Source organism: Bubalus bubalis, chromosome 9 (assembly GCF_019923935.1).
Source record: "Bubalus bubalis isolate 160015118507 breed Murrah chromosome 9, NDDB_SH_1, whole genome shotgun sequence".
In the NCBI taxonomy this organism is placed as follows: Eukaryota; Metazoa; Chordata; class Mammalia; order Artiodactyla; family Bovidae; genus Bubalus; species Bubalus bubalis.
The window spans coordinates 73,720,065-73,736,924 of NC_059165.1; the positions used below are offsets into that span (position 1 = coordinate 73,720,065).

Sequence of the window (16,860 nt, forward strand, 5' to 3'; positions counted from 1 at the left end):
AGTTCAACAGTCCATGGATACCCTTTTCTCTTTAAGCAGTGTGGCAGGAACTGGAAAACATGGACTCTTCTGCAAGTTATGTACCATGGTTTCCATCTTATGGGCAAGAACCATTATAGTATTTTGTGCGTGCAAAGTTGCTTCAGTGGTGTCTGGCTCTTTGTGACCCCATGGACTGTAGTCTGCCAGGCTCCTTTGTCCATGGGATTCTCCAGGCAAGAATACTGGAGTGGGTTGCCATGCCCTTCTCCAGTGGGTCTTCCTGACCCAGGGATTGAACCCAGTTCTCCTGCATTGTAGACAGATTCTTTACCGTTTGAGCTGTCAAGGAGGCCTGCTGTGATAGCTAACAATTCAGAGCCAGTGCTCAGATGGAACCTGCAGCATGTTTTGCAACCACAGCAAACAAACAGGTGTGTACATCCATTGACTGATTGTCTTCACGCTCCTCTACTTGAACACACGTGGAATGAACCAGCTAAGGTAAAGGAGACATCTTTGCTTCCTCTAATTGTTGGTCTGGGTCCAGTTAGCCTGAAACTCTCTGAACTGTGTTTTCACTGGGAATGTGGTTATGGGGGTTTGGTGGCATCCACCCAACCGCCCAGGACTTCAGAACTGAACCCAGGCCAGGATGACAGAAGGGGTTCGTGGCACTTCAAATCATGATCCACCAATGACAGGTCCAATGATCATGGGCGAGAACAGGGGAAATCCAGTAAGGACGCGGTTTGCCTGACACCCACCTGACCATCGTCCTCAGGAACCACGGCCTGTTGATGATGGACGGCACGGCCTCATCCATGAGCGGGTGCGTTTTGATGAAATTCAAGGTGTCGTCAGGAAATTCATTGGAGGTGGTGTATTTTTCTAAGGAGGTGGAGCCGGCGCAGCAGCCTGGCCTACAAAGAAACAAAGGGAGTGAGCTTCTATCACGCTTTATGGCAAATTCTTTGAATGAACTGCTTCTCTATGCAACTTGCATGAGGGAGAATAGATTGGAGGCTGAGAATAGGAAGCTGAACAATGCATAATGCCACCAAAAAATATGCTTAGATTGCCTCGGGGCCGCCTCCGCGCTCCATAGAGAAGCCCGAGCCAGGACGGTTCAGCCTTGGCTGAGAGCAGCCGGGTTTCCCTGCCAGAAACACAAACAAACCCCACAGTGATTGAGCTCGAAACAAGTGAGAGTTTCGAAACAAGTGAGACGTTTGCACGTCCCTGGGACTGCTCTGCCTGTCTTAAAACCCTGCTGGGAGTTCTGGAGGCATTTGTTCCACAGAAGGAGACAACTGGGCTGACTTTTTCACAAATGTAGAAAATAAAGGTGTTCAAAAGTTGCTGGCCTTATGTAACCTGCTTTGTGGTGGTTTAGTTGCTAAGCTGTGTCCATCTCTTTTGCGACCCCATGGACTATAGGCCACCAGGCTCCTCTGTCCATGGGATTTCTCAGACAAGAATACTAGAGTGGGTTGCCATTTCCTTCTCCAGGGGATCTTCCCAACCCAGGGACTGAACTTGCATCTCCTGCTTGGCAGGTGGATTCTTTACCACTGAACATACCTGCTAGACTCAGTATAACTCTCCTACATCTCCTGCTTGGCAGGTGGATTCTTTACCACTGAACCTACCTGCTAGACTCAGTATAACCCACTCTCATTACCAGGAGGTCAGGGAACCTTTTGTTTTTTATTGCTTTCATTTGATTTGGGTAGGCATGAAAAGCCAATTACACTGAAATTCTTGTCTGAAAAGTCATTTTAAAACATGCTGAACAATGACACTGAAGATTGGTTTCTAGAAGAAATGACATGGTTTCAGGAGTCAAGGGACATCTCAGCAAAGTCAGATCAGGGAGACATTAGCGCCAGTCTTGTCCAGACTCCTGGCTGTCTCTCTGGTGCAGGAGGGAAAAGTGTACCCTGACAGCACTGGCAGGATCCAGCCCTGGGGACATGCTTTCATGGCACTAAGCCAGCCAGCCAGGGAAAGCATCCTGCTGTCTGTAAGAGAGACAGGCCAGCATGCGGAACGATGACCAGTGGAAAGTCACTTAAAGTATGCGTCCTGCTTGCCTGGAAGGTAGTCAGCACTCCTTTAGAGAATCCATCTGACTTAGAGCCTTTGAGAATTCACCTGAGGTTGCCAGAGTATGTTTTTTACAATTAGCCTCTTCTCCTTTAGTAACAGAGAAGGCACATGCCAGATGGTTCGGGGGATGAAAAAGGATGGATCATAGGGGTTTCTGCCCTGGGTACAGTGATTCATATTATCTAAGGTCGTTCAATTCAGTGAATTGGGTTAGGTACTTTTGGGGGGATGGAACTGGATGTTGGAGGAAAGAGTTGGAAACCAAAAAAGTTTAAAAGACAGTGGGTTTCCTTCCACAGATTAAGTGGAGGAAGCTAACACACAGGTATGTTTCTGTATATTCATAATGTAGGTTTCAGATGCTGTAGGAGTCAGACACGACGGAGTGACTGAACAACAAAGGGAGGTATGCCGCGTGTGAAACAAAGAGGGCAGGCACAGGGCTGGGAGAGGGTTTCATCCTGTCCCAGATAGAGAAATGAATGAACTGGTTTGTTGTTCAGTCACTCAGTTGTGTCCGACTCTTTGCAACCCCACAGACTGCAAGCATGCTAGGCTTCTCTGTCCTTCACCATCTCCTGGAGTTTGCTCAAACTCACATCTGTTGAGTCAGTAATGCCATCCAACCAACCCATCCTCTGTTGCCCCCTTCTCCTGCTCTCAATATTTCCCAGCATCATGGTCTTTTCCAATGAGTTGGCTGTTCATATCAGGTGGACAAAGTATTGGACTGGTTTAGTGTGCAGATTTGATGGAAATTACACAGGACCAAAAGTCTCTAGATTGTCTCTGGACAATAGGTTCCCCATGAAAGCACTTTTGGGGCATGTTTTGAAGACGAGGGAATCCACGGTATATCCAGACCCCAAACAGACTAGAACCCTCAGACCAGAGACATCCTAATAATGGCCCACTGCACCTGCTGATCCCTACCTGCCCTTAGCTCAGGATTAGCTCTGATCCAGTCTAGTCACAGAATCCAGCTATCACTGTTTATATTTTACATTTTATTAAGGCTGAAAGACATGGGTTTCGTGAAACTGAAGGGAAGCAGGGAGGAGTGGTGGAAGTCATCTCCCCAGATTGGTGAGCTTGCACAACACACTCTGTACCTCTCTGGGCCTCAGTTTCCTCAGCTATAGACCACTGGGGCTGCTGGGGCAGATGGCTCCTGTCATCCAAGGATTACAGTGGATAAGTGAAAGACTAGAGAGTCACTGTTTTGAATATAACTTGTGTAATTTGGCGTTTTGGCTAAAGGAATGAAGGTAAATGGCCTCATAGGCCTTTCTTTTGTGTTGGCATTTGTATCTGCCAGCATGGAAGGCCCTGGTGTGCAGTTGATAAGATGCTCATTGCGTGTGTGCTAAGTTGCTTCAGTTGTGTCTGACTCTTTGTGGCCCTGTGGACTGCAGTCCTCTGGGCTCCTTTGTCTATGGGATTCTCCAGACAAGAATACTGGGGTGAGTTGCCATGCCCTCCTCCAGGGTATCTTCCCGACCCAGGGATCGAACCCATGTCTCTTATGTCTCCTGCATTGGCAGGAGAGTTCTTTACCACTAGTGCCACCTGGGAAGCCCAAGATACTCATCATGGGAGCTAACTGCACCACTTCTGGAAATTTAAAAGAGCCTGATAAACATGGGCACATACCTGGGCTTAGGCACGCGTTCATCAGGAACTGGTGTCCATGTGGAATCTGGAGACTTCTGTTCTTTGAATCTCCCAGTAAAGACATTGGCGATGTCATGCATGTCATAGGCACACACTGCAGATCCAGGGATGCTGCGATGGGACATTTCATACAAAGTGTTACTTATGCAACAGTTCCGCATGCCGTTTGGAAAACATACACCAAAGAAACTTCCCTAGGGCTGGAAGTTGAAATTTAGTGTTCATACTCTGAACACTAAATGTAAGGGACCCTAGTGCATAAGGAGACTGTTTCAGTGAATCAAATTTGCCTCACTGGTCTTAAAGAAAGGGCCAGTTAAAGCAAAATCATAGGGAAAAAAACCCTTTTTTGGTCTTGTGTCTGGCACTGCTTTTGTTTATAAAGGAGGAATGGTTGACCTGGTAATTTTCAAGTTTCATGAATTCCCTGAAATTAATTACCAGTCTTTAAACCAAAGATAAAATGTTTGGACAACATTCTGCATCTCTGATATTGGTAAAAGTTTGAAGTAAAACCGTCCCTGCTGTCCACATATTCCTTCTCTGAATTTGGCTCCTCAAGTCAAGGACGTCAGTAGTGAGAATGTATGTGTGAGGAACCCAAAAGTATTTTATGGTAATCACTGGACACTGCCAATTTTACTTCCTGTTTATTTGCATAAGACTCAACAGTTTAAATCTCTAAAGCACCAATGCTTTGCAAATAAAATGCTCAATTAAGTGCTAAATAATAACATCAGTAATCTCTACCTATAATTACATTCTTGCCTGGCACTCCTGGAAGGACTTTGGGGTTGTTTTTCATCAATGGTGAGAAGACATGAATTATTCATTCATCTAGGTACACTACTTGAACCTGTGTTTGTTTCTATGGTTGTTCCTTGATTTTGATCAAATAAATTTCAGGCACTGGCTGGCCAACAGTTTGAATCAGGCTTTGAGATAGTGGGTCACTGCACACAGAAGCACCCAGGGCAAGACACAGGTGCTTGGCAGCATCAGCTTTGTACAGGGCAGAGAGGATGATTTGGCCTGGATTTTGCACACGTCGAAAGGCTATGGAAAACACTCCATGTATGATTAGGAGAATTTTATGCCATCTTTAATTTCACAAAATAATTATTGAAGTATTACTAAGAAAGTGAGAAATGGGGGAGAATTAGAAAGCTTATTTAAAACAGAGTGGCAGGATGAATTTTAAAGTATGTAGTGTGTGTGTGTGTGTGTGTGTGTGTGTGTGTATTATTCACAATATTAAGTCTATAATAAGACAGTGATCTCTATTTGTTTTGAAACTTCAGCGCCCCTAACATTATTTAATTTTGTAAGACTCTTTTCACATCTTGCTCTCCTAAAAGAGGTGTACACATTTACTTTAAATATTAAGAAAAATAGAATAAATTTTGAAGTATTTTATGAGGCACTTCATAATTGCTAAAGATACCCTAGGGTTTATAATCTTCCTAATGTTAGAATCATGTGTAAAATACTTTCTTTTTTCTTCCCTACTTTATCCCCTCCCTTTATTCCCATCTTCTGTTCATTCAACATATATTTATGGAATCCCCATTCTCAAGCAGTGAATGCTCAGTAAATAACAAATCATGCTGTCAGCTGATTCATAATTCAGTGTGGCAGCAAGCAACAACAGCAGTGATAATAATAATAATAACAACAACAACTTTTCCAAGACCATCTGGTAAAGGCAGTATATATGAAAGGCACATGCAGAGTTCCAGGGAATGTGAGTGGAACTGAGCCTTGGAGCATGCCCAGGGGCTCAGTGGGCAAGCAGACAGGTTGGGGGAGCAGGCTGGGCAAGACAGCAGGGTGTGAGCGTTTCAGTCAACCCTCTGCACTGGAGGAGGAGCTGACCATGATGGGCTTCCATGCCATGCCAACAAGGGAGCTGGGCTTTATCTTCAGGGCAAGAGGAGCCCCTAAAGGATTTGAGACAACCTGACATGATGGAGTGGGAATGTGTGGAGAATGGGGTGGAAAGGGATGAAACCAGAGGGAGTAATCAGAGAGGGACTATCATTTATAGATGAAGACTGGTCTTCATACTTTTGCCATTTTCGGATCTTACTGACCAAATATGGTTTCTGAGACTGCATTAGCATGCACTTACTGAATATCTCCTAGGGACCTTTAAAGAAAATTCTTTAAATGGAGTATGTGTAATATTTAGGAATCTCCTACTTTGTTATAATCACAATGTAACTCATTTTCTCAAAAAACATTAAAAAAAATTAGAAATGTGCTCTGAAATTCCACTGGCACTTACATTCCTATGTTCCAGAACAGTCTTCTTTTTCAACACTCCTAGATACATGGGTTCCAAAGTACAAGCAGTTAAGGCCTGAATTTTTACATCTTTTCTATTCTCAAGTCTAAAAATTCTCAAGTCTAAAAATGGTCACAACTTACTTAAACCTAACTAAATACTTGCTGCAATACAGGTTTATGTTTTCTTGTGTCTTCAACGGGGGACTCTTAACTCTTGCCCTCTGTATAATTGAGGAACGTTATTTCATCTTTCAGCTTGCTCTGTTGTGGACTTTACCCAGTTCTTGGGCATTTTTTCCTAGCTGCTGTCCTCCAGTCTCATCATGTATGTTCCTGTCATCTAGCCATTCACCAGGTTCTTCAAAGTCTTTGTAAAAAGTATAACCCAAAACAAGACAGTGTATTGTCTTGAAGATCAGGAGATTGAGCAGAAGATCAGAGAGAACAGGCAGAATTGTACATAGTCTAGTACATGTACTTCAATTTCTTGGCCACGGCCAGAGGGAAGATCATCACCACAGGACAGTGCTAGGGCTGGGAGAGCCGAGCACCAGGGAACATAGTGGCCCTCTTCCTCTATGCTTTAGTCTCCACATGTGTCCACTGCTCCAGGGACAGTTTTTAGTGTGTCATTTAATAGCTCAGTGTCTTAGCTTAAATAAATACAAAAATAGGAATGAATGGGCTGAGACTCAGTATTTCTCAGTACAATGATGACTTGTAAATCCTCAATGGAGGTGGTGGTGGTGTCGCTCAGTCATGTCCATCTCTTGTGACCCCATGGACTATAGGCCACTAGGGTCCTCTGTCCATGGGATTTCCCAGGCAAGAATACTGGAGTGGGTTGCCATTTCTTTCTCCAAGGGATCTTCCAGGCCCAGGGATCAAACCTGCATCACTTGCATTGCAGGTGGATTCTTTAGTACTGAACCACTAACTCCTTTTATTGAGGTTTATTGATGAAACCTAAATCCTCAATAAACCCCTCCAGAATCAGACAGTGGTGCTGTGGTTGGGATTCTGGTTCCTCAAACAGGATGATAACCAGGTGGGATGCAAGATGGACTCATCTACTTCCTAAATTTCACCCTGTAGCATTTTGATACATATCTAGTATTTTTCAAAAATTACTGATCTAATCATAGAAATATTAAAAGTCAAATAAAATGTTAGGTGACCTAGAAAAGAGGAACATTCTTGAATGCCAAAGCTGCTGCTTCTATCTGTGGACTACCTGGACCAGAGAGTATAATTGAACTCGGTTTCCTCAAGTGTAAACAGAAGGCAACGGTATTCACTTTTCAAGATAACTAGAGGGATTGAGAAATAACACATGAATAGTGTTTCTATCCCAGACATCTGAAAAGATATTGGAATAATTTATCTCATTACTTTCTCCAAAATTCTCTAACAGCACTTATACTGACCATTTGTGGATGAAAACTGAGCGTTACAGTTATAGTGAATGGCAGTGTTTCCATCAGTTGCAAATCTTGTGTATTAGACAAGAACCCCTTGGGAAAAGGAGGCCGGGAAGGACTGATAAAGTCCGCACCGCCAGGACATGGTTACCTGTTATAAGGTGTGGAGAAGGTTGCCAGGACAACATCACGGCCATGAATACGAATCACGTCGGTAACGGCCTGCAGGATGTTGAAATAAAAATGGGAGTCTCCGGGAACGGAGCAATTGAGGCGAGCCTTCAGGAAAGAAGTCCACTGCTTCTCCAGCACTCTCTGAGACCCTCCCATGTCATTCTTACAAACCTGAGCCACCCTTGGGAAAACTACCTGCAGGGGGAAAACACGGAGAAGACAAAACACACTTACTTTTCATGGAGATCTTGGTAGAATTTACCTTTCTTAGAAAAATAGAAACAGAACAACAAGATGCTTAATTTAATCCTGTGTTTCTAAAATCAGTGGCAAAAAAAAAGGGAAAAACTCAGCATTGGAACAGCATGTTTTGAAAGATAAGGCTGTGGCATTTAATACAGAACTATAAATCCTTCAGGGGATCAGCTCCCAGGCACATACACTCATTTCCATACAGACTGCTTAGCTTTTTATTTCCTCAAACAAAAGCGTACTTTGTATGCTCCATCTCTGCCATCCTCCCTGGCTGCCTATGGGCTCTGCCTCTCATGCTCTGAATTCCTCTAACTGTGCAAGCCACCCTGGTATTGAATTTGTGCCCTCCAACTCAGTGGTCTTGATCCACTCTCTGGTAAAAATAATCAAAATAGACATCCCCTAAGTCTTCTATTGCTTTTTTGCAATGAATACAGTCGAAACCCTGGGGTTGCTTATAGGTATTGAATAGTTACTTTCTCTCTGTAGAGCAGCTCAGTTTAAAACAAATCAAAACAAAAAAACTTGAGTAGACCTGGAAACCACATCTTTCTTAAGATACTTGAAACTCATCTGTTTATTAAGTTTTCAATGTATTTAAGAGGTTTCCCTGTATGCTGTTACTAATCAGAAAAAGCATATAGGGGTTCAAGGAAGCAAAATGTTTCACTTCCACCAATCTTTGCTGGGTCTTCTCAAAATGATGACCTTGTCCTTAGATTTATGGTTTTATTTCAAAGCCATTCATAACCACATTGGCCCCATATTAAGACATCCTCCCCTCTTACCTTTCCCATGCTGTTGTACTCCACCGCTATTTCCCTAAAGAAGAAGTAGATGTAGTCTCCATAATCTACCGCTTGGACAAAATACGGTTCTGTGGACAAATGGGCACTTTAATTGGGGGCATGTCACACAGAGTTAAAAGAACTGCAATCAGTTGCAACCAAAGACATGTTATGAAATAAAATCGTAGGGCCATTAGACATTTGGTTAACACTAACTGTTTCTAGTGACTTTACACATGCAAGTGCTTAATGATTTCCAAAAGCATTTAAGCCTACAGATTTAATCTTCCAGAAGCAGTTGCAGTGAACAATGAAGAATAAATGAGTTTTGCATATCTCTGTAATTTTATTTTCTACAATACAAGGGTCATATTACAGAATAGATTTTGTACACATTGCCTTGTCAACCTTGACTCATTCGGGTTGTGAACAGCTTTTTTCCTGTTCCCCACCACCTCTAATTCCCCGTTCCCTTCTATGAATGAAGTGTTTTGTTTAGTTGGGTTTATGTGGGACTTTGAAATGAGAGCTTGAAGCAGGAAAGATGAATGTAATGTATTCTATTATAGTGGTGTTGGTAGTTTTGATAATACTCCAGAAACTCATGGGAAGTGAAAAGGGGAGGTAATAAATCAACTCAGGGCAAGAGATGCAATTTCCACCTTCCTGTCTGTGAGAAGCCATTACTAAAATGAAACTACAATCTGGACCATTCAGACGCTAAATCTCCTTCAAGATATATATCTCCCCCACCACACCTCCTTTCTTTTTTTAATTGTTTGTTCACCTTTTAACCACTTTGAATCATGCTTGACGGTCCGTAGGGTTGGGCTGTCTCCAAGACTCCGGTAGATGACGGCATCAATGGCAAGGAAGTCTGTCACTGTAGCAGAGTATAGTTTTCCATCTTTGAAGAGAAAGAGGAGAGGAGAATAGGGTTGGAGCAAGATGGTGGGCACGGGGGAATAACAGACACACCCCCCACCTGGCTTTCCTATATCAGACAAATAAGATAGGATAACTGGGACAAATCCAAGAGTCGCTAGGAAAATACTTGGCCCACATTCCTAACCATTTTAAATTGGGATCACGAGAGATGAAACATTGTTCATTTTTAAATTGCGTGGCAATTTCTAAGCAGCAGCAGCTCAGGGAACAGGGTAAATGAAAAATGTTGTTTGCTTCACTCCATTAGATGGACCTTGACTGAAATCTCAAGGGCAAGGCCCCTTGGACGCTGCAGCCACCACCATACCGTGGTAAACTGGATTAGGTAGGAGCCCCGGGAAAGAGAGAGGCTGACTGTATCACCAGAAAAATTTAAGTGCAAGCAGAAGTAAGAAAGTCTGCAGCCTAAGCAAGTGAGGGAAGTTGAAGAAAGAGGATTTGTAAGCAAAAAAGAGCTGACTAAAATTGCTACATGTAATCATACTCCGATTAAAAAAAAGAAAAAAAAAAAAGAAGATTGGTATGTGTATCCTTTTTGAGTCTCTGCTCCTCTTTACCTCAATCAGGAGAGCCACTAAGTCCTACTGATCTAGCTTTCCATTTAAGAGATATTGTTTCAGTATTTCCAAAGTCTCAAACTGAGAACATTCTGATATACAAGAAGCCAAAATAAAGAGGGGGAAGGGATGATGATGAGTTCAAACTGGACTTTTCTTTAAGAATTCATGCTCTTTGGGACTTCTACTTGAGGATACATCCAAGGCAAAAGAGACAAGATGGTTGAAGATGAAATCCTTAAAATTTGTGGTTCTTTTCCTGGATTAGCAAGCATTCTTTACACAGATAATTAAATGGGCTGTTCTGGAATAGTAAAATTTGTGTAGGTGAAATGGAAACAATAATTATATTCAATATAAATATAAATAGCTTCCTTGGCTCAGCTTTAATGGGTTACCTGTCTTCATTAATTGTGGTTTCCAGAGCATCTTCAGAAGTGGCTTATATACATCACAGTTCTCTTTAAGCTCTAACCCTTGTGGGATAAGCATATGGTTCTGTTTTAAATAAACATACCTAAGCAAAGTCTTTGAGGTCTACTTTTGGTCCCTGGTGGTTCAGAGGGTAAAGCGTCTGCCTGCAATGCAGGAGACCTGGGTTCAATCCCTGGGTCAGGAATATCCCCTGGAGAAGGCAGTGACAACCCACTCCAGTACTCTTGCCTGGAAAATCCCATGGACAGAGAAGCCTGGTAGACTACAGTCCATGGGATCGCAAAGAGTCGGACACGACTGAGCGACTTCATTTTCTTTCACTTTCACTTTCTTTGGTCTTAACTGGTATTTGCTCAGTTTCAGGTAGAGCTGTCTTCATATCTACATTATTGGCAGTCATATATCTGTACGTGTTGACCTTCTGGATTAGATTTTGGCTGCAGATGGCAAACTTTTCTACTGATGCACATGCATCTGCAAAAATCACAATTTTTCTTATAGAATCATAGCTCCGGGTCATATGGATATACCTGAGGAGGAGAGGACAGTGGGTGTGTGTGTGTGTGTGTGTGGTTACTGCTACTGAACACTCCTCCATACTCTTTGTTTTACATTTTAAACTGGATATCTTGCCAGAACTTTTACTCGTAAAATAGAGTACTATTTTGTCACTCTTGGTAATATGACAACTATTCAGGGACAACAAGTATCTTCTGTGTATAACAGTGGAAGTTCTAAGAGCTTTCAAGCATTTCAGTGAACATGGATTCAGATACACCTTCCAGGGAGGAGGAGTTGCAGCCACAAGATGGTTTCATGGGGCTTGCTCTTGGAAAGTTGGTGGCCTCGGAAAACACTCTGCTCATTCTCCTCTTTCTACCTTGGGGTGCCTCTTTTTCCTTATTAAATTTACATTCTCCACTGCAGTCCACAACCTCCATTACTCTATTACTAATGCAGGTTCCAAGTGTCAGAAAAGTGCTGCAGTAGAAGTTAGGCACTTCAGAATATAATCCTCAAGCACTCTTTCCAGTGGCCTTGCCCCTACCCATGCTTACAAATAGGTTTACATGACTTTGTGTTTTTTACAAGGCTGCTTGCTAGGAATGCTCTACCTTTGGAGGAGCTCCTATACCAATACATCTCCCTGCACCCACCTCAACGAGCACAGCTGGCAATGAATTCCTAAATAAATTTCTAATTATCAATAAAACACCCACACACATACACTTTCAGATGGCTGAAAGTCATGGCTTATTTGCTTTCATTCTATATCCTTTGCAGTGGAAGGAAGGAATAGCAATGGGAGTGTTGGTCAGCCTCTGATCATCAGTATCATCTCTTTGGCCACTACAGTTTTATCAGAGACAGGCATGTAAGCTCATGAGGTCATGATATTTGAGAAGATGTGCTGGTAACAGAAAGAGCTTACAGAAGCTTACTTTCGCCTCTTTCCTTCTCCCTTCTATATGTAGATAAGGGGATGCGTTTATGTGCTAAGCTGCTTCAGTCACGTCCAACTCTATGCAACCTTAGGGACTGTAGCCTGCCAGGCTCCTCTGTCCAGGGGATTCTCCAGGCTAGAATACTGGAGTCAGTTGCCATGCCCTCTTCCAGGGGAATCTTCAAAACCCAGGGATCAAACCCATGTCTCTTAAATGTCCTGCATTGGCATGTGAGTTCTTTACCACTAGTGCCACCTGAGAAGCCCTAATTAAGACCCAACAGCCATCCTATGACTGTGAGAACAGCCAGTCTCCCTCAGAGAAAGAAAGAAAACTGAGCAGAGAAATGAAAAGGACCTGTGTCCTGGGTGAGATGAATGAGTTGTTGAATCAAAGCAACCCCAAAGTCTACCCCACCTTAAATACTCAGTTCACACTGGGGGTTCGAGGTGGGATTTTCTATTACTTCAGCCCAGACACGCTCTATCCAGTATGTCGCATGTTCAGTGCAAAGTTGTTACTCTTTCTGAAGGCAGAGAAGCATGGGTAAGCATGGCAAAGACTTGTCTTAAGAAGTGAGGAGAGAAAAAAGAAAAAGCAAGGAGATCAAACCAGTCAATCCTAAAGGAATCTACCCTGAATATTCACTGGAAGGACTGATGCTCAAGCTGAAGCTCCAATACTTTGGCCACTTGATGTGAAGAGCCAACTCATTGGAAATGACCCTGATGCTGGGAAAGACTGAAGGCAGGAGGAGAAAGGGATGACAGAGGACGAGATGGTTGGATGGCATCACTGACTCAATGGACATGAGTTTGAGCAAACTCCAGGAGATAGTAAAGGACAGGGAAGCCTGGCGTGTTGCAGTCCACGGGTTCGCAAAGAGTTGGAGACGACTGAGTGACTGAACAGCAACAAAAAAACAAAAGTACAATTTCCATATGATTTCAAATGGAAAAGGCTTTCTTAGTTACAGTAGTCACCGGAGAATCAAAGTACAACTGTGACCCTGCAAATCCTCCAGAGCCACAGGCTGAGCCCGCGAAAACAAATGCAATGAGGAGAAATCAGGAAATCAGGTCGTTTACCTGCAAACAGTGCGATATTGGCATGTTTGGCATCGTAAGGGCATCTGGCCATTCCGCTAAATTCATCACCCACAGGTTCCAAAGTATCCATCTAAATGAAATAATAGGACTAAATTAGGAACAACAACCGACAGTAATAACAGCAACTAATATTTACAAAGCACTTAATTTTTTGAGCAATTTATATGCCTGGTGCAAATAATACTCAAATACTCTCTAAGGTTAAGTCTTTTAGTTTCAGATGGGGAAGCTGATGTTGAGAGAGATTAAGTCACTTGACCAAGATTCTGTAGCTAGGAGAGTCAGAAGAATTAGTCATGTCTGCTTGACTCAGAACCATGACAATAAAGAGATTCCCATATCCTCCTGGAATGCTAGAGAAATAAGCATCTTTCTCCTTGGAAAAGGGATTTCTGAGGTATTCACCAGGAAAACATATTCCCCTATCCCCTAGAATTATCTGCTAAGTCATGAACTCTACAGAGAATGACCTCAGTTTTGGTTTTGTTTTGCCAGAGGAGTCTTGCCTTTGTGGGTTAAGTTCTAGGAAAAGACTCTGGAATTCTTTCTCAGGTTATCTGCTAGAATAGTATGGCATCAGCAAGCATGAACAAAAACACGGATGCAAGCAGAGCTCAGGTGGCCTTTGCACCTACTTCAGAAACATGTCTGACCCTCAGATTGTGGAGATGAGAAAGAGAGGCCCAGAAGCTGAGAGGCTCCCACGGGCCCTGGATATGAGCAGTGTGGTTGCCACTTGACTCCCATCTCCTTGTGCCCAACCCAGGCTTGTTCCTATACCCTAGAGGTTATTACTAGCCTGCCTGTTTGGTCATCTGAGTATGTTCAGAAAAAGAAAAAGGAAAACTAACTCTCTTTAAAAAAGGCAGATTGCTTATGAAAACTTGGATTTCTTTCATCCTTTGAACATGTGGGTAAGTCAATTCAGGCCCTTCTTAGCCAAGTGGCAGCAAGGTACAGTTGAATAATGGCCACCCCTGCCATTTTCTTCAGATCGGCATATAGTCTCTAGCACCAAGACCCCTTTACCCATAGATTGTATTGACATCCTGCTTGCTTCACTCTTACAAGTTACCTGCCTGGCTCATAGGCATTTGCAGGTGAGGTAAAGCCTTACTAGCTGTTCAACAAATTAAATTTCCCTTTCCTCCATATCACACTAAACTACATTTCCCATCCTCCCTTGCAGTCAGGTGCGATCACATGACTGAGCTCTGGCCAATGGGGTGTGAGTATTAGGCTCTGCCCCGCTTCTAGGTCTTGCCCCTGAAAACCTCCCCAGATCCTCCACTCTTGCTCTCTGTCCACATTCTTCCCTTCTCTTTCCATCTTCTTCACTGGATCCTAGAAAGGATCCAGTGGAGAATTCCAAGATCCTAAGAGATCACAGGAGATGGCAGACATATAAGCAGGATGGAGCTGGCTTTCTGAATAACCTCTCAGAATGGAAACTCTTCGACTGACCCACACTTGACTGTGATGTGAGCAGGAAATGAACCTCTGTTGATCAGCCAACTGTCAGTGCTTGGCCCATCTAGACCAATAAGTCAGGGGTTCCTCCCACCCTCCCTTCCTGACACCATGAGAACTTCCTAGCTTTTAAATCTCAGCATCACAGAGACCAAACAGTGATCTCTTCCACAGTACTAATGTTCTGACTCCTCTGTATTTCAATCTTCTTTATGGTTTTAGGGTATTTTGTTTATCATCTGGCAGTGGCATGGTTTGACTCCATATATGAAAATGGAAAGAAGACAAACCCAAGACAGCACTGAGGAAGGATCTGTGAAATGCTCTTCAGCACTAAAATCGAAGTGCCTTAAATCAAGGTGCCTGGAGTTGCTGCCCAGGAGGAAAGAGTGAGATCCTTACTGAGCAGTCGCTAGTATAGTCCAATCATTTGTGCCCTTTGCCCTCAACCCACAGAAACTTTTCAAGGATAGGACAGGCCTTTCTATGTGCAACCACTTTGGGATCTCCCCCATCAAAGCCATAATGCTTGTTTAAACTGTGGCTGAGAATCACATGAAGCAGTTGTGTTAAAAATACATTTTTAGGAGAAAGATGTTCAGGTTAGACACCCTTTAAAGCAAATGTACTCTTGCCCGGCACATTTTTATGAAAGTCTTTTCCTAATATTTTATCCCCACAAGAGCTTCCTGTTGAACTGCGACAGACTTTGCAGTCTGTGACAAGTATTCAGAGCGATACCCGCTATACAGTGATGCAACAGAAATGCTGTTATCCCAAGCAGTTGCAGGCTGTAATCCTGCCCCTGGGGAAACAGTAATATATGAGGGGAATATATTTTTTAAAATGTACCTACTTCTAAAAAAGCGGCCACAGCTATAGCTAGTCACGGGCGGGAAGCAATGAGGAATTAATGTATTGGTTTGTGAACTTGGAAAGGTCCAGACACAAGACAATGCCATGGTGAAATCCTCTTTCCCTGAAGTAAGAACTAATCCTTGTAGCAGTCATCAAATCTCAGACTTAACAACAGCCCCTGGGAAATTAAATCACCGTGGGGTGGAGATAATTATACTAAGAACCAGCCTGACTTGTGCAGAAGTTCAAGAGGTTTAGAAAACAGGAGGGAAAAGGTATGGAGTGTAGTTGTAGATTTATAATGGACAGTCTTCAGAATTCTTCCTTGGATAATCTTATTTGGGGCTCTAATCTCTCTAATATATTCAGCTTACTTCTGTTATAAAACTTGTGGAAGTCAGGGCACAGTGCAGAAGCAGAGACCAAAATTTTGTCACCTTCCTGCTTCAAAGTAGTTTCACTTGATGCTTCTGAACTCTGTGATTTGGGTCTTTCAGTGGAAGACTGGCTATTGTTTTTGCTTTGACCCTTTGGTCCTGATCTGGTGATTAAAAAGCACTTATGAGACAGACTGTCCATTTTCTCTGAACCCAAATACATTATGTCCCATGTCCTCGGGAAAGTCCCAGTCTGCCCAGAGATTCTAAAAACACTTTTCTGAGCAATGCCAAGAGTTCTCACTGCCATTCTCCGTGCTAGGTATACCCTGTCTGTTGTTCCTGAGAGGCCCTGGGCTCCTGGAACATGTCTCAGCAGGTGTGGCTAGAACAAGGGGGAGGTGAAGGCAGTGGAGCACCCTGGGGAATGGAACACGTGTGGGAAGAAGGAGCTGGATCCCTTGCAGGCTGGGTAACACAGTGCCAAGGAAACCTGTAATTTGTCATATGAGATAGGTCTCCAGCTAGGGAATTCATTTGGATTTGTTCAAAGCATTCATCTTAATGAGTCCTAAACAGTGACACACAGGGATGGAATATTAAGTGGCAGAATTAGTCAGAGCTCCAGTATACTGTTACTGGCTGAATGTTTGACTTGATGGGCTGCCTCTTATCACCTGAATTAGCTCCTGTCATTATGTGAAATTTTAATATCTACTGATAGTATTTTTTTGCATTGTTGTTGTTCAGTCATTAAGTCATGTCCAACTTTGTGACCCCATGGACTGCAGAATGCTAGGCTTCCCTGTCTTTCACCATCTCCTGGAGTTTGCCCAAACTCATGTTTATTGAGTCGGTGATGCCATCCAACTGTCTCATCCTCCGCTTCCCTGGTGGCTCAGATGGTAAAGAATCTGCTTGCAAAGCAGGAGGCCCAGCTTCGATCCCTGGGTTGGGAAGATCTGCTGG

General features: G+C 43.2%; 1 protein-coding gene across 3 annotated transcripts in view; it reads right to left on the reverse strand.

Annotated features, from left to right (window-relative positions):
• Positions 1-16,860, reverse strand: part of SEMA6A (semaphorin 6A) — a 131,274-nt gene that overhangs the window by 36,934 nt on the left and 77,480 nt on the right. For all 3 annotated transcript variants that reach the window (XM_006078741.4, XM_006078739.4, XM_006078740.4), the window contains exons 7-12: positions 13,166-13,256; positions 9,480-9,599; positions 8,693-8,781; positions 7,627-7,844; positions 3,745-3,876; positions 747-902 (exon numbers count right to left, since the gene is read on the reverse strand). In XM_006078741.4, coding sequence (XP_006078803.3) covers positions 747-902; positions 3,745-3,876; positions 7,627-7,844; positions 8,693-8,781; positions 9,480-9,599; positions 13,166-13,256 — 806 coding nt within the window. The remainder of the gene's footprint in view (positions 1-746; positions 903-3,744; positions 3,877-7,626; positions 7,845-8,692; positions 8,782-9,479; positions 9,600-13,165; positions 13,257-16,860) is intronic.